The 22867-nt window shown below is 40.9% G+C and overlaps 1 protein-coding gene across 1 annotated transcript in view; it reads right to left on the bottom strand.

Moving 5' to 3' along the window:
* Nucleotides 1-2800: 2800 nt before the first annotated feature.
* nhsb (Nance-Horan syndrome b (congenital cataracts and dental anomalies)) overlaps nt 2801-22867 on the bottom strand; it is a gene marked incomplete at both ends in the record, with an annotated part of 48076 nt that continues 28009 nt past the window's right edge. Inside the window, 12 exons of the mRNA XM_080031714.1 lie at nt 2801-3428; nt 3574-3697; nt 3923-7090; nt 8040-8192; nt 8853-8984; nt 10919-11111; nt 11319-11381; nt 11888-11932; nt 12146-12190; nt 12414-12461; nt 12990-13126; nt 13223-13375. Of these exons, the coding sequence (XP_079887840.1) occupies nt 2801-3428; nt 3574-3697; nt 3923-7090; nt 8040-8192; nt 8853-8984; nt 10919-11111; nt 11319-11381; nt 11888-11932; nt 12146-12190; nt 12414-12461; nt 12990-13126; nt 13223-13375 (4889 nt within the window). The remainder of the gene's footprint in view (nt 3429-3573; nt 3698-3922; nt 7091-8039; nt 8193-8852; nt 8985-10918; nt 11112-11318; nt 11382-11887; nt 11933-12145; nt 12191-12413; nt 12462-12989; nt 13127-13222; nt 13376-22867) is intronic.

Below are 22867 nucleotides of genomic sequence, written 5' to 3'. Positions count from 1 at the left end.
GTTTCCATTTCTATGTCTTCTTATTTGTAGATTTTATCCAAGGCGGCTTGTCAAGATATGCAATTTAAGCTGCATGATTCTGCAGTTCTCCTAGAAAAAAATTCTCTCACTCCCAAATGCCACAGCTCCAGCAAAACTAGGACCCAGCACCAAGGGTGTTCAGATTCTCCATCCCAACATATTCTGTATCATTTTCTTTACAGACGCTTATACGTGTGATTGTCCAGTGAGTAGATATACAGTACAAGATAAACCCCTGTTTGTGATCACAACTATACAGAACAGAATTAGCCAGACAGTTTATACATCTATAGAACACATTATTGAACTTGACATTTGAACATAAAATACAAAATCTTTTCTCGTGGTATGGAGACATCCCTCAGATAAAAATAATGATATGGTGGTGTCCTTTTCTTCTTTTTTTACTTATTGCATGCGATAGAAAACACAACAAATAAAACAATGAAAAGGAACAAGTGCGCTTCAGCAATATGGGTCTGATGAATGTAAAATTCTGATAATTTCACAGCTTTTACTCTCTCCATCTTACACAGTGTCAGTTCTGCAATTCAGATTCGCTGAATATCAAACAGTTGTGGTTTGTTATCTATCTATCTATCTATCTATCTATCTATCTATCTATCTATCTATCTATCTATCTATCTATCTATCTATCTATCTATCTATCTATCTATCTATCTATCTATCTATCTATCTATCTATCTATCTATCTATCTATCTATCTATCTATCTATCTATCTATCTATCTATCTATCTATCTATCTATCTATCTATCTATCTATCTATCGCATTTACAATAAAACAGTAATATGCTTGCTGAGGTATTCACAGAATACAGTGAATGGTTTATACTGAAGTGCGGTCTCTGAATGTAAGAAGTATATGTGTTGTGTTTGCCGTGGTAGGCAGGTGAGAGTTCAAACTTTCCACTGATGACAGTTTGCTTATTTAACACACAGGATACTCCACATGTGAATCAGAAGGATGAGATTATATGGCGAAACCCCGGTTTTGTATAGAAAAGGCTGCAGCACAGGGTGGATGCATTACTGACATTTAAATAATGGTGGTACGTAGTCCTTTCCTCCTCTTTCAGATTTTGTGATATGAAGTTTGTGGGGTAAGACAAAATGGTGTACACCAGCCACTGCGTTGATCTTTCACCTGTCTAATGCTACTGGGTCAGTGCAAATGAAGGAGAGGCATCAAGGATAGGAGAACAGTGTACATTGTAAGGTGTAATGTTGTCTATGAGACCTGTTCTTCTTTGCTACACTCAGGTTGATTCCCTATAAAATTTCTGCTTGTTGTTTTATATAGATATGACTTTTATATTCAGTACAAATATACATATGCAATTTCATTATAAGATATATTTTCTTTTCAAGGAATATTCTTGAAGAATCATGAAGTGCAAAAGCGAGGTTGGTTGTTGGAAAGATTTCCAATTTAACCTCTAGTCAAACCGATTGAGGACCCTCTAAAGCATTTTTTACCGTCTGCACTTAATGGTAATTTTAAAACTGCTTTGAAATGCACCTTTTCCGCTTCAAGTCAGCACAGCAAGACTGTCCAGCAGCTAGGAAAGCTTTAATCAGTCCAAACATACTAGATGTCAAGGTTGTGTTTTGATAAGTATGTGATTGAATTCTGGTGGAACATGGTGTAGGGCCATGTACTGTATGTGCATGGATGTATATAAATGCCCTGCTTACAACCACCTCTAGTAGAGAAAGGCCACTGTGCGATTGTCCAGAATTCGCCGGGATCTTTGACAAATTGGCCCCATCTAGTCACAAGCCCTTGCTCCTTCTTGTTATACACTCAAATCCAAGACCAATCTATTTAGATCACTGGCAATGTGGTACAAATTTCCCTAAAACCTTTCACAGTGAAAGATTAATTATTCCTATAACACAAAGGAACTAAAAAAATGTCAACAGAAACCAGGATCCAGGGGATGTTTCCATATAGGGTCATGCAACATGGTGAACGTTTATCATCATGTTCTGAGGCGCAGTTTTACAAAAATACATGCATCATGTTATCTTTTTGGATATAATTAATGTGAAGAAATATATGATTGGCTCTACTTTCTATGCCAGGTCTGAAGATGGAGATATAATACCGTAGTTAAGTTGGCGCTGTGTTGTTAGTAACTTCCACATTGAATCAACCCTTGCTTGTTGGCAGGAATATTGAGTATGGAATCTGGGAAGTCTGGCCCATACTTTGGCCACCAAAAGTTGAAATAATATTACATTTCATAAGAATTCTAAATTTTAATAAGAAAGCAGTTCCTCGGCGACACACAAACACACATCCACACCATTCAATCAAAACACAAGAAGTAGAAATATCAGTGGATGTTGCATGTGCTTGTTCATGCACACGCACACTATCCATACTCCACAAAATATCTTCTATCAGAATTTACCAAACATTTGGGAACGTTTTTTAATCTATTTTAAAAAGGCAGTTCAATCAAAATAGGCCTTAAATGTTGCTCTTTTAACTATGAGGGAGCTATTCTTTTGATAATACAGAATTTGGGTATATCTTTAAAGTATTCATAACCATCCCTTCATCCATGAAAACACTGTCTGACACCTTTATAGTACAGTAGATCTAAAATGTAGTGCTTTTTAGCAACAGTCAGATTTTGTGTGTTGCAATAGTTACACTATTGGCCTTGACGACATACCTTTCCAAGATTATAAAAGTAGAAGAGGCCATTTCAGATGCTAAGAATGAAGGACACCTCCACCGGTTGATGTTATGATGATCTTTCATCATGGGGGCTGCCATCTGAGTTCTCTGTCTCCCCTTCGGAAATGGCTTGCATGGGGGCTGTGTAGAGGCGGCTGCGTGTACTGTAGCGACTGCTGTTTGCTACAGGGGGAATCCGAGAACGTCCCTGACGAGATGCTGCTGACAAAGGCAGGGTTTTCGGGGTGAAACTCTCAGAGTTGGCCCTTGGAAAAAGACCTGGTATCTGGATTGGATCCAGGCCAGAAATGGTGAACTCTTGGAGTGTAGAAGGTGCCTCCTCGGCCTGTCTAATGGGGCCTTCCTGAACGGACTCCCCTGGGGTTTTAGGAGTGATAGGGCTCTTCAGAATTTCTGTAGCTGACATGCGGTAGCTGGAATCAGACCTGCTACCCTTCTTCAGCAACAGGAGTTTAAACTCCTCATTGGACGTGCTGGATTTTTTGGCGCTACGGTAGATTGGCACAGGGGCTCGTTGTGCCCCAGCAGCAGTGGCTAAAAGAGCTGGGATGTTGAGAGGAGGGGCTGGCGGGATAATGACAGTGGAGACAGGAGCCACTGGTGCTGTAGGGCAGAGATGAGACTTCACGTTTAAGTCTCCTGAATCTTTACGGCCCAGGACCTTTCTCTTGGATCTAAATGAGGAAATCACAGAAACATCCTAATTAATATTATCCGATTTAAGAAAGTAGATGAATAGATACAGGGATAGACAAAATAACAAACATACAGACATTGTAGACAGAGTCATACAGACAACTAATGCAAAATGTACAGCACCTATGTATCATGGCAAACAGGTCCTCAGTTGTACGGGTCTTGTTGGGTGATGTGATAATAATGTCATCATCTGCTTTGGTGTCATCCGTCAGAGGGGAGAGCGAATTATCACTGGGTGTAGAATCTGTAGCACACAAAATCCCTAAAACATGTCATCTGGTTGTCTGATCATTTAGTATACCATTGTTGAAATAACCATCTATTAAAACTTGTTTTCTGTTTCATATAAAAGGTTACTACATGATCAACCAGTAATTGTGGAAGCTGTATTTTTACATAAATAAATAACAGCATTTTGCTGTGTTGTTTTCTGTAAGTACTATTTATGCCAATTGTATTTAAAGCTTACCTTTACTGAAGTAATCCTCAGTGTCAGGAGTGGTGGAGTCATCTTTGCTCTCCTGTGGCTGATGCTGATGGGCACTTCTGGTAGCACCTGATGTCACTTCCTCTTCTTCTTCCTCCTCTTCTTGTACTCTTTTCCTTGCATCGCTGATTAGGTAAGGATGCGATGTCTCAATTGTGGTACCAGGCACTTTGATTGGACTAGCCCAGGGCCCTGAGTCTAAGTGGGATCCCCCAGCGAACTCATATGCTGGTGGTGGAGGGTGGTCCGATCGCATGCCTCCTCTGGAACATGCAGCCCTCAGTGGCTCTTTCACCTGCTCCTCCTCCTCCTCTTCTTCATCATCATCATCATCCTGGGAGTACGAGCGCTCCCCCAAAACCCTAAACTCAGGGTGTGCATGAGCTGAGTGTGTGAGCCCCCTGAACTCTGTGTGTGAGTGGATATGCGTGTGTAGATCCACAGGCGAAGGGTGAGGAGCACGTGGCACAGGCCGATGCACAGGTGAGCTTTCCTCAGAGAGTTCTGATGATGGGTCCATCCGGGTTCTGAATGCCGTCATAGCCCAGAAGGTTCCAGGTCCATAGCGATCTTGTCTAAGTAGCAGGCTTTCATAAGATGGAGGCCCATCAGGGTGGCGGCCAGGGGGAGGTGGTTGCAAATGTTCAGGGGATGAGATGTGGTCATGAGCTGGGGGTCTGGGTGGTGGTCTGCGGGGAGGGAGAGGCCTAGTGTTAATAGATGGTGGAGCCGCCAGAGTAGACACACTAGGAGGGCATTTGGGTCTTGTAGCAGTCTCTGTTCCGCTTGTATTGTCCTGGTCTATAGTGGTACCACTATCTGTAAAATGCCTAACAGAATGGAGCTGCACTGAACGAAGAGCAGATGGAGTTATCGCCAATAGATTGGAGCTGGGAATTGTTGGAACAGAGTGTAAACTTGGAGGAGGCTTGGTATTTGATGCCTCTGGGACCAATAACTTTGTTCCAGTGGCTAAAACATGAGTAACTCTGTGTTTGCTGTGGTGAAGCGTGTGCATGTGGTGTGTCCGGTGGGATAGTGTGTGTTTGACATAACCACCATGAAGCACATTGAGATCAAGTTGAGATGGGGGAGGTGGGAAGTCTGGGTCTCTCTTATAGCCAGAGGAAATAGAAGCTCCATCTCTGGGGAAGTGCTGCAAGGAAGAGAGAGAAGACTTCCTCTCGGGCACTTTGGGTTTTCTTTTGCCAGTTGAGGGTGACAGAGGTCCTGGGAAGAATGCTGCAGAAGATGAGGGCAAAGTTGAGGTTGGTGTCTCAGATTGGCTGGAATAACCACTTGATGGTGAGGCAAGGCCTGCCAGCTTCTCAGGCGAGCCTAGTTTGAAGTCTCCAGGAGGGAGAGGTGGACTAGTGGCCCTGGTTTCTGCAGCCTGTGCAATTGTCTGGGTTTGGGTTTCTGTGGAAGAGGAAGAGCTGTCTGGTGACTTGATACATTCCATTACGGTAGTGCCTGTGGCTGTGCTGGAGTTGGACATGGTTGCGTACTCACCATTGTTGGTCTTTAACTCAGTGTTGTGAAGCCACAGGTCGGCATAGTCAGATTGCACAGCACCTTCATCTTTAAATGAGTGTGTATCTGCAGAGCTGAAGGACATAGGCTCTACAATGTCCACGGCTCCACCCAGTCCCATTCCCCAAGTTCCTAAAGGCTCTGCTACTAAACAAGATGTCTGTAATGGTTCTGGAACAACTCCAAGCCCAAGCTCAAGTTCCAGCTTCATATCTACGGAAGACAAGGTAAGTTCTTGTTCTCTAACCATCTTTGGTTGTTCCTGATCTGCTTGGGTGTCTGTTCCAACATCAACACTACTACTGGTCTCCTTCAGTGAGCAGGTCCGTTTGGGTGGTGGAGGTTTGACTTTTGGTTTCCTCAGCGGACGACAGGTTCTCCCCAGCGTCATAGTGCCGGCTCTGAAATCAGCTGAGGGCTGGGTGTAAACTCCATGGGATAGTGGTGCTGCCACAGAGTTTGACTTGCCACAGTCAGGCCCTGGGTCTGCATAGTTATACATGTATCCTTGGTAACTCTGATTACAAGCCCCAAAATGCAAGGAAGAAGAGTAGAACCCCTCAGTGTCAGAAGGGTAATGAGAGCCAGGCTCTTTTTCAGTGTTGCTGGTCTTGTCGCTGAAATAGGTTTGGTCATCAAGACCTTGTTTGAAACTGTACCCATGTAACCCATGACTCTGGCTCAGGTTTTGGGTCTGCTCATGGTCCTGATCCGGATCAGCCAGGTCTTGAGGGTATGTCCACTCCCCCTCACTGGCCGTACTGACCCCTGCATCATCCAGCTGGTCCGTTGCTGAGGATGTGAACGAGCTTGACCTGTGGCCCTGGCCCTGGGGTCTGAGGTCAGAGTGGTACAGAGGATCCAAGGAGAATCCCTCATCAATGGCATTGGGCACAGTGTTGAGTGACAGCTCTGAGTCGCAATGGGATGAGCCTGTCAGTGGTGGAGAAGAGGGTGGGGGGATGGTTTCAGATGTCTGAGAGGGGCAGGTGGAGCTGGAACCACTCCAGTTCCCGCTTGACGACTGATGGTCCTCCTTATGGTCCACATGACTGCCTAGAACTCCTGTTGTAGACACAGAGTGAATAGGGCTGCTGAAAGTATCTGAACTTGATGAGATCTCACAGCTGCCCATGTCAGCTTTGCGGGGCAAGCGAGAACGGCCCCTCTCAATCCAGCTATGATCTGGGCTCCCTCCTCCACCTCCTCTGTCCCTATCCCCAGATCGCTGCAACCTTTTAAGGCTTCCAAGTTGCAGTGGCTCAGGTGCTGCCTGGTCATCTGTGCTCTCTTCTTCATCTTTCATCATCATCATCATCATTCTTGGACTAGGGCCAGGTGGAATAAAGTCCTCTGTTTCATATGGTGACAGTTCCTCATCTTCGTCGTCATCATCATAATTGTCATCGTCATCGTCATCACTGTCCATCAGACGTCCACCCTCTCGTGGTAGGCTACGGGAGCGCAAACGTGCACCGTGGGCTGTAGCACTGGTGTATGTCGAGTCTGACTGGTCACCAAGGGAAGAAATGTTGCCTGTTGAATGGGACAGAGAGGCAGGGATTCCCTGATGGCCACGTTGAGCCCTGATGCGCCTTCTGGAGGGAGCAGCTGTACCTGAACAGCATAAGACAGAAGAGAGAGAGGGGAATAGAGGGAGACAATTCTTAACTTACATGGACGATATGGACTATTAGGGCTGTCCCTGAATCAGATTTGCCATTTCAATACAGAGATTCGACTATTCGTGATACAATTCTTTCAGAATAGTGCAATGAATTTAGATATGTGGCCTTCCGTGTACACCAAAAAATGTGGACAACGGGATATGCCTTTGAATGGTATCTTTAATAACTTAGCTTGGACTGTATTCGTGTTTACAGGTGGAATTAATGTTTTTTGAGACATTGCTGAGGCTAACACTTGGGCGACACTGCACGCAGAATTACATTGTGGCTTTATGGTTTCTTAGTTGACCTAGCTTTACTACAACATTATAACAACGAGTGGAGGATAATCAAAATATTGATTATATTAAATTGATATATTAATCAGCTTTGGTTTTGCTTTTTTCCTTTTGGTTTTGCTTTTTTCCATTTCCTGCTTCGTTTTTCCCATCGCTTAAGATGCTCAATGTGCATGTTCTTCGATCTATGGGGTTTTACCAGCCACCGGTGACACATTATTGCCACCTTCTGGCCTGCCATGATTACATTTTGCTCCTGTTTTATTGTGACACACACTGACTACATTGACTGCTGTGGTTCCAACTGATGATTCCAAACATCGACTTTCAGGGGGCAGCCCTAGAGACTTCAAGTAACTAAATTCTAGTTTGATGGATCTAGTTTGAAAATGAATGTTTACTGGGTTGATTAATATTGGCTGCTGCAGATGGTTGTTCTGTTTTACCATCGAAAATGCAGCAAAAATCAAAATATTTTGTAATATAATTCATAGCAGAAATAAGTTAGGCATAATCCGTGTCCCAGTCCGTAAAAAAAAGGAGCCTGACAAACTAAAGGAACTTAAAAAGGAAAGGAATGATACTTTCTCAGAAACGTACATGCTATAAGGAAATCATCTGTCTGGCAACCAGAGTCACGAGTGTGATGGAGGCGACTGCTGATTGAGAGGTCTTCCTGACAAAGAGAGAGTTGGTGTGGGTTGGCATGGATGATCACTGTGCGCTCTCTTGCTACGGGCGATTCATCTGAGTCTGAATGCAGAGAGACAAAGCACATTGAGTGGCTGCAATATTATGTACAAGGCTTTTCTTCATAGGATATAAGGAAAATATTATCAAACATCTACACATTGGAAGATGAACAACAAATCAACAAGGCTGCAAGGATTTTTTTTTATTATGATATTATCTTATTTTTTATAGCTTTGGTAATTAGTCCTGCAAGTGATGGTTGCATTTTACACAAGATTTATTGCTGAGAAATTGGACCTCCCTGATTCATGATCAGATCATAAAAAATCCATAGCTTAGCTATTTTATTAAAACTGTATTATTTGGGTGCCCAAAAAAGGTGAAAGCATCTGAAATGTGCATGACAATGTCGATTGCTTTGGAAAACTGCATGCGTGCCTAACTACATGTAAATAATAAAAGTTGAACCAAGAGGTAGCAACAGCTAGCACAGATTGGGTAATAGTTTTAATGGACCGCCAAGTATTTTTGTTTGCATGTTATTGTTGCTGCTAATTTAGCTTGACCTCATGAACTCATGGCTGTGTTAGCAAGGTCATCCCATCCCCAAAGCTCAGCAATACATTGGTTGAATATTAATGAAAGCAATAGCAAATAACCTACAGAATTAAGACTGTATAATAGCCCCAATTTTGTCCCAATTAGTGATCTAGCACATACCCATGTCATGTTGTACTCTTTTGGGTATTCCTGTGATAGTCTTCCTCCTCCTCAGCTTCCTTCTCCTCTGAAGAACTGACTGGGAATGGACTAGAGAGCAACGAGCACTTGCTTCCCTGTCAAACCCAACTCCTGCAATAACAACACAGAAGCCATAAGCCATTTAAAAAGCTTAAGTGTAATATACAGTGGTGGCCAAAATTATTAGAACACTGAGGTTTGTTGTTGTTTTGTTGAATTGGCCATTAAAATACCCATAAAACAAATGAAATATGTACAGTCATCATTATGCTCTATACACTATAATAGAGCCATCACAAGGAGATTTAGGTAATTTTCCTTCCAAAGGCTAGGCATATTTCACTCAAGCACTGTAAAGTAGGTATGCACTGATCCACTATTTTTAGTTCCGATTCCGATATCTGGGTTTTGGATACCGGCCGATACCGATACTGTCCGATATCATAATTATTATAAATTTCTTTGTTGGTGGTAATGTTATGTGTAAGGTTAGGAAGGCTTAAGCAATACAGCAATTCTAATTTAAAAGAGCAACACATATACACAAATGCATATAGGTTTATCTTAACAGCTTTGAATTGTTTTAATGCAGAACGTCAGACCTTAACTTTTGAATTGCTAGCTATAATATTAATGTGTGCCATATCACATAGCTATGGTCTTAACATTTAATTTCTTTCATAGTTAAAATAATTTAGAAAAATGTATGTAGATTGCAGCCATATCGGACCGGATACCAATATTGGATCGGATCGGCCCCATCCCTACTGTAAAGTACACTTTAGACTGCCATAATGCCACCAATTCACACCCGAACCAAAAGGGGAGATGTAGAAAAAATTAACTTTCAGACACCCAAGTGAAGTTTATCAAAATTCAAAGTCTTATGGACCGAGGAAAGACCTCACAAGAATTGTGATGAGATCAACACCACAATGACTAATGGTGCAACAGTGTCTTCAAGAACTGCGTCGGAAACTGGGAGAAGAAAGACTTCTTGGCAGAATAGCAGCAAAGTAACCATAACTGAAAGAGGAAAATAGAGTGTAACGCCTGTAAGTTGTAAAAGAACACAATCAATGAATGGACAAAGGAAGATTGGTATAAAGTTGTGTGGACTGATGAGTCCAAGTTTGAACAGTTTGGCAACAGGCAAACAGTGTATGTTCGACAGGGGGAGATATCATAATTTGTGTCTCTTGCCAACAGTTAAACATGGGGGGGGGGGGGTAGTATTATGGTAGGGTGTCATTTCTGCCTCAGGAACAGGTGACTTAGTGAAAATGAATGGCATCATGGTTAAGAAAGTATACCACAACATTCTGGTGAGGCACTGAGTACCATCTGGGAGTTGTCTTATTGAGCCTGGTTTTATTTTTCAAGAGGACAATGACCCTAAACATACTTCTAACTATTGCCGAAACTACCTTCGATAGAAGGTATCTGCTGGAACATAGAAAATGATGGACTAGCCCCCTCAAATTCCGGACCTCAACCCCATTGAGCTAATTTGGAGCGAGTTGGAAAATAAACTGGACAGATGTAGTGTACATTCAAAGGAAAGCCTTTGGCTTGAGTTGCAGAAGGGATGGGATAACATTAGTGTTGAAGTTCTCAGGAAATATGCCAGAGAGATGTGCTGTTGTAGGCTAATTGCTGCAAGAGGTGGACATACCAAAAGTTAAACTTAAAAGTGGATAAAAACAGTAGGACTCACTATCTGATATTATTGTACTCTATGTATGAACATTTTGAAATTAAATCATGTATTTGAGGCAAAAAAAGGTCAACATTTTCAGATCTGTCAGGTGTTCTAATAATTTTGGCCACCACTCTATATGCAGTATATACTATTTAATACAGTAGAAGTAAAAGTGTTTGCTATGTTTTTTATTTCTGATAATCATCATATTGCTCATATCCTGGTTTTCAACAGTTGTCTTTTGGTCACTAGTACTGTTGCCTCCCAATGAGAATGTTCCTGGTTTGTACCTCACTAGAGCCAACCTGGCCCTTTCTTGATTTGTTTTTCTCCTTTATCTCACCTGTGACATTGATGGGGATGATGCAGGAGGAGACTGGAGGAGAATCGTCATTAATCTTCTGATCTGATGGTGGGAGGTTTTCCTTGGACCAGCCTGTCTGTTTATCCTGGGTCAAGGGGGCATTTGGGGCTGAGGCCTTGGCTCTATGGCCTCCCAGGACCTCACCACCTTCACCTTCTCCCGTCGAAGTACTCTAGGAGGAGCAGACAGACAGCAGCAAGATTATGGTAAGTGCTGGTACTGTCTCAGAGTTTAAATAAATAAGTTGCAAATTACAACTTTTATATTTATTCTATATTTCATCAGTAGATATGTAATGGCAAAAACAATACTTAAGGTAGTTTGAAGCTATCAAGAAGTTCACTAATGCGTGAATTGTGAAAACACAAATGCTTGATACCTTTCTACTCCTTGGAATGAAGATGCAACCTTCAATTTGGTGAAGTGAGTAAAAGCACTCAAACTACAAACACAAAATACAACAAAATAAAAACAACAGAATGCATGACATGACATGAGTAATTGTACATCTTAAATCATTTTAAATGAAAAGAGTAAAGTAAAGTCAAATTGTAAAAGATGAATGAGATGGACAATGTATTGTTTGATTTTCCAGTTTCATTTCTTCCACTATGCTCCGAATTACACAGTCCTATTTTTTCCCTCATATCTTCACATTTATTAATTTTTCTTTTACAAATCAAGTCAGGTCAATCTTATCTATATATACAAATACTTGTACACAATACTTGCCTCAAGGCAGCTTACAATATACTGTACAGCACCCTCTTTCCTTAGACATTCCATTTGGACAAGGGAATGCTACCCATTAAGCCTTTAATGGGGGTAAAATGTTTTGATACTTTAAATTAAACCCTGTATTTGTATAAATACATTATACCTTAGTTTATAGATATGACAGTAGATGGTAGTATAGTTGATAGTTCACCTTTCAAACATCTATCTTACCTTTCTTTGGATTGTCTGCATATTTGCTTCTCTCCCTGGCTTCTCCTGTGGCAGCAGGAAAACACACACACACACACACACACACACACACACACACACACACACACACACACACACACACACACACACACAAATACACACACATACAAAGAAGTATTGCTGAGTATGAGAACACGGGTACATTTGGTGAAGTCTTTTATCAATCAATAAGAAATCTTTAAATGTTTTTCCTGACCATGTGTCGGTCAATGTACTTACTTTTCTCTGTAATGTCTGGACATCTGTTTCTTTCACTATCTTCTCCTTCTATAGATTCAACGAGAAATACATGAAGGTAGAGTGAGAACATGTTTATAATGTATACCATATGGAAAACAGGTACCAGTACAACCACATTATGAAAACACGTGGATACTGGAATCTGTAGTTCATTGTGAACCCATACACAGGTGGATATTACACTCATCTTGCAGAAGGCATCAACATGTTAGACATTAACTGACACACGGACAAATGTCATCTTTACCTTCCTGGGTTGATAGTCTAACTCTCGCTCCTTCTCTGCTCTCTCTTGCTGTATGACAACATCAGAATGAAATATTGTGTCAGTTTATCATGTCACATATGTATTTAGAATTGAAAAATCAGTATAAAGTAAAGTCAAAGTAAACTCAACTTTATTGTCAATTCTTAAAATATGCAGGCATACATACTAAATGGCGTTTGTCTCTGACCCACATAGCAATAGGAGCAATAATAATAATAAGATAAAGTAGAATAAGATAAAGATAAACAGTGTTTTTAATGTCTTCCTCGCTTCCCCATACGTTACTCAACATGTACAAGGAAAACTACTAAAGTTGTTTAGTAGTGACTGGGTTTAAAGGTAACTTTGTTCACATGTTAATGATTGCTTCTACACCATATTTATGGGAGTCAAAATGCATGTAGGCCTCGGCTTCTAATTTAAGTGTGGACTGCTTGATAAAACATACAATCACATAGTCTGAGTTCCTACCATTTAAAGTAAACTCACGGATAACTTCCCCCAGAGTCACGTATTTTAATTTATTTTCACTTGTGCACAGTGTGTCGTCCTTACCGCTCGTGCCAGGCGACTCCTCTGCTGCCGGCGGATGGAGTGTGGTGAGGGAAAGGTGGGCATGGGGGGTGCCACTGAGATAGAGATGGTCACTATATTTCTCTCGCGGCTTGTGGAACGGTGGCGCTGTTGTTCGTCTGTGAAACCCAAACACACATGTAAAAAAACTTACCATCCATGAACTTTGTACAAAACTTAAATGCAACTGTGCAGACTGGATCAGCCTCTCTCACCTCGGTGCAGGGCTCTGAGACTGAGATGGGCATTTCTGTGCAGCTCCTCCAGACATGGCGGTCGGGTACAAGGATGAAAAACGTTGTGTTGCTGGTGCCATGGAGCTTGATAGTGAAGAGACAGCTTGCTCTCTATATCCAGGTTGGACACCGCTTAAGTGAGAGGGGATAGAGACAGAACATGTTAAAGGGAATCTCAGATTTAAAAAAATTGGTTTTAACATGAACAAGTTGTTAAGGTGGTATTTTATACTTTTCTTTGAAGCAGAACTTTTCCATATACAGACCATAAATGTGTTTGTATATTATATATTATATAGCCTACATATGGACACATTGCCATATGACTGAAAAGCAAGCCTGGGGGCAAAAAATGAGCTGTGGGCCCGAGCTGACCTCTTTTCCTCCTGCTCTTCTTACTCTTTGAGTACACAGCAAACACTTTTGCTTACAGCCCCAAAAGCTAGCCAGTACTTTCGTTGAACAACACTTACTGTTATGTAGACTCAATGTTGATTATTTTGTTGTATTTTGAAGGGACACATGTATTTAGGAATGTGCAGAAATTATTAAATGACCAAATAACATAGCTTACTTAAAATCTTAAAACTACATTTCGACAATTTTGCAATGAAGCAGGAGGCACGGCCAGGGTACAGGGTTGATGATGTGCTCTGTGCATACTCTGAAGGAATGAATGAATCATTATTTCAACGATTTTAGAAAATAATTATGACAAAAAAATTAATTAACATCAAAAGCCAATTTCAATATAACACACACAAGACCTGTTCGAAAATAGATGGGAAGAAACCTAGCTTATCAAGTCCCAACCCGTTCTTTAAAGTGCACATTTCAATAACGATAAACTAAACAGACTATTTTAAATAATACAAAAATACTGCTTCAATTACATTATGTCATACTGCATAAAACAAACAAAAACCCATCAACATCACTGAGATTTAAATTCTCCTTCTTCACTACGTACCTTTCAAAAATATATATTTTATTAAAAACAATTATGTTTATAGTTTGTTGGATCTTTTCGTCAAGACCATTCCACTTCACCATCCCACAGACTGAAATACACAACCCACAAAATGTTTTGCTTTTATTCTCAAGCAAAACATGAGCAGCTCCGCTCTCAGAGCCTCTTACATCAGCATTGAGAGGAAACTGCAAAATCAAAAACTGCAATAAGCTGAGATCCAGGCATGGCTTTACAGTTTGCCATCTACAGGCATAAGCCTCACATTATAGCCAATCTACACATGAAAATGAACAAAACAAAGTAAAATTAGTTAATACACAAACATCATCAGATAGTTTTGATATAATCACAATCCTCCTTTATGCTGCACTTTAAAACTGAGACAAGGCCCAGACATGCCAGCAGGTGGCAGCTAAACACATCTCACCACTGCACACAGTGGCAGACCACTGCACATGTCTCACAGTCGTGCATGTTTATTTCCACCACAATTTATCATTACCAGAAAACACAATAAACCTGTCATCATGAATGTAACATGCAACTGGGTATCTCTTGGTTTCACTTCCTAAGATTAAAACAGTAGATTTACAGTTGAGGAGAGAGATGGGAACGGACTTTGATTATCCATCTCTCTTTCTGCTCTCAGAGCCCTTTATTTCATCAGAGCTTTTATTATTATTCATCAGAGCTTTTATTATGTATCCTATTTCTCTTCTTTCAACTCTGAATACCAAATGCGATCGTGTCCTTGAAAGCCACACTGTACATCGGTCGCCAGGCAACCTTTCATGGCTCATCAAGGCTCTTATTTACCTGCAATTAAATCAGCAAGCTTACATCAGTAGTAATCGCCAACATTAGTCAAGTCATCTTATTCGCAATAAATACATCATAACAAATCTATCTGCCCCAAACACTTTCACAGACAAATAAAGTGTAAAATAAAGACTCCTTTTGCCTTTAAGATGTATGTAGAAAATTATTATAAAAGACACCCAAAAGACCCTGCAGTTGTAAAAACTCCCACGGCAGTTACATGTTTATATAGTGTAGCAGAGGAAAAACAGTAACAGAAATAAATCTTGGATGAAGTTTAACTATAATGGTGTATTTGTTTCTCTTTGCAAGAATTGTTATTAAGGAAATGTTCTGAGATTCTTGTGGTAGTTGCTTAAAGCTGGTCTGTTCATTAACTGGTCAACAAAATGTTAAAAAAAACATGCCTTAATACTTTTTAATTCCTAGTTATGATGAGTGGTAATTACCATTTGTGAAGTGAAAAAAAAAACTAGACAAAGAAGTAGACTATTGCACCCAGGCAGGAACAAAGGTGTTTCTTTGAAAACAGTCTGTAGAAGGTGCTGACCTAGTTGTTGTGACACAGTTAAATGAATGGATTTCTTACTGAGGCTTTACTGCCTGCCAGCCCACTTGTTCCCCTGATCTTTCTCCTCATTGTCCCTTCCTTCTCTTCCTTTTTCATAACCTTTTTTTCTTTTACTCTCTTGCTGCTGCTATAATGGTGTTCTCTCATCATTATCATCAAATTGTACTGCCAAGACAGCATTTCTCAGCTATGGTGCCTGCTGCTTTATGCTGTCAAAAAGAAATGCAGTCTATTGCCAGGCTTATGTTTGGACTTACCCATCGCTAACATCCAGCAATGGTCATGGCTAAGCACACATACACACTCATCTAACTCACGTAACTATATTCCTCCATCTTTGTTTCCCCTCATCCTGAAATCTGCAGGTGCAGTGTCAGCAACTTGCAGTGTCATCATCAGGACTTGCATGCCAACAGCAGCAAGAGAGGAGAGGAGGAACAGTGAAACAGAAGGTAGAAAACACCATGTAATTCAAGAAATGTCAATGCAGTACAGCCAGGGGAGTAATGCAACATATGTTTTTAGATTCACCCTAACATTCATATGCTTATTTAGCAAAGCAAAAGTAATTTTAAAAGGGGAAACAGAAAATGTTGCAATGAATACCAATAGATAAAAGAGGATGAAGAAGAAGATACCTCAACAGAATTGCTGAACAATATCTGTAACTTTCCGAAACCATTAAGGAGATTTTGAAGCCCACTTTGTGACAGGATTGGCCAGGCGTATTTAGAAAAGTAACCATAGAGTTAACTTCCTCTCTCATGTTCTCCTTTTTCGTTCATTACTCAGCTATTATTTACCTTTACCTTTCATACAAACAAACAAGTGCAGCACTATGATACTATCAAAATGTACGCCGCTTCTATCCCATATTAATACTATATTCACGTCTCGCGGAAGTTGATTCTCAGCCCAAGTCATCCCCAGTCTACAGGTGTATACTCCAGCATTATACCCACAGCTGCAATCAGCCCACTCCGCTGAATACCTAAAGAACAGCAACTCAAAGGAGCTTTGTGTCGAGCTGCAGCTTTTTTGCACAAAGAGAGGCGGGCGGATGTGGTTTGGGCACCAGAGATCCACAAATATTTATGGAAGAAGAAGAGAAAGAAGAAAGATTGTGAACAGGAACTTAAACCGTAATAACTTATAGATTCCATCATTGTGTGCTTAAACCATGAACAAAGCAATACACAGAGGACAACCTATAGTGTAACAAAAAAAGAGCCATGCCAACAAACTAACAAAAAAAAACATCTAGACCAGTCATAATCATCCATGACATTTCCAATTAGAACATTGCCTCTCGACATGTCACTGCTTTAATGTTGCTCTTTCTGCTACAGCTATCGTTTTGTATTCCTCTGCTATATCTCTCTCTCTGGTCCAGATGTGAGTGAATGTAAGTCATTAGTGGAGAATGTATTAGGGTGTATCTGGGTCAGGCAGCACACTCCCTATGGCAGTAGCTGCAGAATCTTGTCATAGTAGACAGCTGTTATATAAGAATCACTAGCTGGCCAGTTCTGCAGAGGAAAAACTGTGTACTGTTAGTGGGCCTACAATGGCTCAACGGTCACATCACACCACCTTTTCTCACCAACAGTAGTAATACTATATATTTTTTTAACCAGAGCATTTAAACTGTTGCAACTTTTGCTGCAATAACACTTTTAGGAATAATAGCTTTACAATAACTATCTATTAGCTGAGCATGCATATTGGAATATGGCTTCTGACAAAATACTTAATAATCAAAGCTGGTCAAGATGGCAAAGTTATCTTATTCTGACAGTGTCATGATGCCTATAATATGTACCGCCTTGCTAACGCTTCATTGAAGGTGTATGACGCTAACAGCTCTTCAGCTAACAATTATGAGTGATTCATCTCCAGATTATTTTTCCTCAAAAATGTGTAGTGCAAAAAGCTAAACACCGGTTCCCTATGCATAAGGTGATGTCTTATGTGGTTGACCAAACCCCAAATACAGTAGAATCAGTTAACCATTAGAAGAATAAGAAACCCAGAAAATATTCTAGCCAGTAAATGACCTTCCGTTTTTTGCTTTTAAAAAAATAAAAAAATAAACAATGATGAAATTGTTAAGAACAAATGAAAATAGAAAACAAATGATTATAGACACAATCTTTGAAATCCGCCTAACATGCACACAACAATGAGTCTGCACATACAGTGACATAGCAGTGATTAATTGGCTAAACTAGCATCTTATTGAAAATACATTGACGTCTGATTAAGACTAGCACAGTCTAAATCAGACAAAATGACAGTGTGCTGATCTATAAACATTGCCAAGGTGCAACATCATCACAGTGACAATAGTGGCTTTGCTCTTTTAAGTCAAAATAATAATAACAACAACAACAACAACAACAACAACAACAACAGCAACAGCGTGCCCCATGATAACTGGAGCTCAACAAGTGATAACAAGTCTCAAGGAACAATGCTGACTTCACATACATTACCTTTAGATCGCACAGGGACGCAACCTAAACCCAGACAAGCCAGAGCCATGGTCAGCAGCTCTGTCTACTCTCTCTTCACTTCCTAGTTTTTCTCTTTCTCACACCACCCTTTCTCCTGCAGACTCCTTGTCATCTGTTTCTCAATGACGGCCCTTTATTTACTCCTGCATAGCTTTCTAAAACATTCCTGTGCATGTCCAACATCCAGACTAGCAACATCTGCAGACAAACACACACACACCCTTACCCTCCCCCTCCTCACCACCCACCTGCTGTCCCTGCTCTCCCTTCCCTTCAGCTGACCCAACACATCCTCCAAAATAAATACTTTTTCTTTTTGTCCATATGATATGTGGACCTTTTTACTCTGTTGTCCTTGCTATGAGCTACAGCACACTCACAAGGAACCATGCACCTTTACGCTTCAGCACAAACTCACACACTTCTCTCCCCCGTCTCTGTTGTCTTTATGCGTCACCCCCATATACTGTTGTCAGTTGGTAGAGTCCTGCCTAGGCATGGCCTGTCCCTGACCGTAATCTCTTTATGATGTTGTAATATGTGGAGGGTCGATGGGGCGGGGGGGTTTCAGCCACAAAGTATTAATGTATTAATCCACCACATGCTGGGAATATGTATCACGTGTGCAATCCTTATATTGCTGCAACCAAACAGTGATGACCTTAGGGTGTGTGTGAGTGAGGTGTGTACATTACATTTTATAGTCTAATAGTCAACATTAAAGTTGTAACGTTATTGAGGCAGACATTGTGACATGCATTTCAATCCATAAACTGAAAAACTGAAAGCAATTTTTTTTCTCAATATTAGTTGGTGTCCGCGACAAGGAAACTTTGTTTTTATCTTTACACCGATCATGAGGATTCAACATACCCATGCAGTTGCAAAATACACTGCATGACACGAACACACACACAAGCAGCAGAGACAGAGAGAGTGTATGAGCACCCTGCCCGGTAATCTGCTGTAATCTGGAGCTCTGGGAGTTCACTGATTTTGGAGTAGAGCTGGTGGAGCTGGCAGTCTGCCTCGAGGAGCTTTAAGCCTCCCGTCGTGGTAGGGCACGACACAGACACACTGACAAAAAAAATATCTGCACACACAATGGGAATCCAGAAAACGCATCCGCGCACATGCTTTGCCGCAACGGTCAACATCAGCACAAACAGAGGAGAGCAACACATTGTGAATATTAAATGTATACAGATGCTCCTTTCGGCTTAGGCTACCTCCCAACAGTCCTGTTTAGAGAAAACTGCTGGGAGGCCTTTAATCGCTTGTCGTCCCGAGGGTTGTTTGTCAGTTGTGGTATTGAGTGATCTATGAAACATCAGGGCAGGATCACAGACCTTTCAAACGCATATGAGCCGCATTGTAACCAGAGCTTCTTGGATAAGGCGCTGATCGCTGGGGTCAAATCGCTTTCAGCATGATATGATCTTAATGCACACTTTTATCGACTTGTTTTCATGGAGGGATCATGCTCAATAATCTTTTAGATTTCAGTTGGAATTTTCTTCTTGGTTTCGTGTTTATGAGTATAGGCTAGCCTAGGTGATAAACAAATATGAAAAGAATTCATCTATTTCTCTCTTCTTTGGTTTCTCTCAACATTTGTCTCTGTCGTCCTTCCTCACCAAATGAATAAATCATACTACCCTCATTCCCTTTCCTCACCCTTCTGTCTCCAGCTGAACACCTGCACTATTGTTTTTTCCCCCTCCTCAAACTACCTGTTCTGCCCCTGTGCCCTGCACCACATCATTTTTATAACGTGAGCGTGCGTGTGTGTGTGTGTGTGTGTCTGTGTCTGTGTGTCTGTGTGTTTGTGTTAATGGCTGCACATTTCTATAAGGGTTTGAGGCCTGTTTGTAATGGCTAGCAGAGGGGAGTCGCAGTCTCGCACACTACAAAAGCCCAAACTATTATTAATAGCACCCACCACGTCACAGTGAGCCTGACAAGCCAGAGGAAATATCAACAACACAACAGCAGGTTAAATGTTCAAGGGATTATTTCCTTGCTCTACACACACATTTTATCCAATAGTAACAGACTCGACTTAAAGTGCTCCTGTACTGCCCCTTGGTGGCACAGCACAAACACCACACAGTATCAGTGTGGACTGAGTCACATCACTGAAATGCTTGGTGGATTTGTGATCACTGCCATATCTTTATTACATAGTTTGTATACATAAAGACTGAAAAACAAATCAACAAACCATAGAGTTGATACTGTAGTAAATCCATCTAAATGGAGAAATTAAGGTCAGGGTTCTATACCACGAAACTGCGATTTTTCTTGGATGGAAATACTGAACTGCCATCGCAGTAGCCCACTCATCTAATTTTCCGTGAAAGAAATAGTTTGAAATTTTGTGAAAACACTTAAACTAACTCAAAGTTAGATGAGACAGTCAATATTATTTTATGTCTCTCATGTCATGTACCAAAACATGTTTAAGGCTCGCTAATGGATTGACAAGGCTAACCAAAGGTTCAATTTCAAAGTGGAGAAGTAAATATGAATTGTAACTCCGTAAATAAATATAATTGATTTGGTTCATTTGCACAAGTCGGCAAAATATGAATACTCTAAAAATAAAAAAAATATTAATTCGATTAAAAAATTAACAATTTCACAAAATAAATAAATGGGTTTAAACCCTATACATTGGGTAGATCAAAGTGAGGCACAAACACACTGGCAGAACAAGTCAAACTTCCACATTCACGTTTCTGCCGGTGGATACATGGCTGCTCAGTAAAGCAGCAGGAGGAGATCAATGTTTTATCATCTCACAGTGTTACAGAGCCTCCTCTCGCTGCTCAAACTTTCTGAAGCTTCTGTATTTCCTCCAGTCCTCATCAATATTGCAGCATTGTTCCTAAAAAGGCAGTAATCACAGAAAGAAATAGGGAAAGGATAATATAGTGTAAACTACTGGAACAATTGTTCTACAGTATTCTAATCTATTTCGTCAGTAGTATTAGAGTATTAGTATGAAAAAAGTAATTCCTATACTGACAATTATTGTCTGTAGCCAAGCCTGATAGCTTATTCTTTCACTACCATTGTTGTCCAAATGACTATTGATGTCAATGAGCTGACACACTCTTTCATTACGATGAACATAGACAGTAGTTTATTTAGAATCATTCCCACTGACATTCTGAAATTCTCACTATCCTATATAAATCCGCAGATGAAAATAGTCCCCAACAAATTGACTATTTACTTCTTTAAGAACAGTGCCTAGCTGTTTGAGGAAATGACTGAGTCTCTTTAGGATATTTAATTATACATGTGTTTGTTTTGGTCTTTTCAGAGGTTTCGTTGACGGCAAGAAAACACACATTATTGTCAGTGTTATCCGTAAAGCCCACAAACAACACATCACACCTAACTATAACATACACTCCACATAAAGCAGTTTACAGCACCACAGTAGGCTATTTGTTTTCATCCCTCTTTCACATAACACCTGACATTAACTCTTTATAGCAGCAGCAGGAGGGTGGGAATAAACACCACTATCATCAACAATGATGAGGACAGAGAGTTTGAGTCCTCATGTTGTTCTCTGTGTGTGCACGTCAAATGGACTTCAGCCAGTATTATTCTGTGCCAGTGTTTGTGCGTGTGTGTGTGTGTGTGTGTGTGTGTGTGTGTGTGTTTGCGTGTGCGAGTGTGTTTGTGAATGCTTCAGCCATGTTGGTGGAATGGCACGAGACAAGCCATCGCCCATGTTATTTTTAACTGCGTGTCTCCATGGAAACCAGCACATAGGCAGGGAGGGGGTGATCTCGTGCTGTGTATGGGCATGTGTGTGTGTGTCTGTCTGTATAAGGAAACGTGTGTGTGTGTGTGTGTGTGTGTGTGTGTGTGTGTGTGTGTGTGTGTGTGTGTGCGCGTGTGTGTGTGTGCGTGCAGACAGTTAGATAGTTGTATGAGAGAGAGACAGGGAGAGGGAGGGGAGAGGTCTTCTGAGGCAACAGAGGAAACACCAACCTGCTGTACCTGATGACAGGAGGGGGTCCGCTGCTGATACCTCAACCTGAAATAACTCATGCTGGGCCCCAAGTTCAGTTCACACATTACCCACCAAATGTCACATGCCCAGTCTACATGACTCTCTTGCAGGTTAGCTATATGAATATATAAAATGTGAATTATTGATCGGCTTTTGTCTACCTTCCTTGAAATATAACACTGAAACCACTGTTTAAAAATGTGAAGCTTTAGTGACAGAATGATTTAATTTAGAGTGAGCGGTATAGAACACTTCCTCCCCAGGAATTAAAAAAAAGTCTAATGGATGCAGTTATTTTGGTCCTGTGTGTCTGGCATCATCAATACTGACTCTTCATTATTTATAATTAATGGATCAATGAGCCCACAGTGACTAAGATGTTCCTCTGTTCTTGGGTTGTGGGGGAGGTTTATGCTGGGTGAGGACATTCTTCTATAGCTTTACAAACCATCCAACAGTTATCAACTGAGTGAACGTAGTCGTTTCTATGGAAACAACTTAAAGATTAAAGCTGTGAAGAGCGAGAGGCATGCCAGAGTGATTCCCATAATGCCTTATGCCTGGGGATCTCAGGGAAAGAGGTAGAGAGAGAGAGAGAGAGAGAGAGGAGACAGACTGAGTGGGACACTCAGGCAAAGCACGGAGTGTGTGTGTGCTACAAATCCCTGCTCTATTGTGGCAGCTCACATGACCAAAGACACCAAACTCA

Source organism: Ammodytes marinus, assembly GCF_949987685.1.
Source record: "Ammodytes marinus genome assembly, chromosome: 1".
In the NCBI taxonomy this organism is placed as follows: Eukaryota; Metazoa; Chordata; class Actinopteri; order Uranoscopiformes; family Ammodytidae; genus Ammodytes; species Ammodytes marinus.
This window is presented reverse-complemented; position numbering and strand designations above follow the sequence as displayed.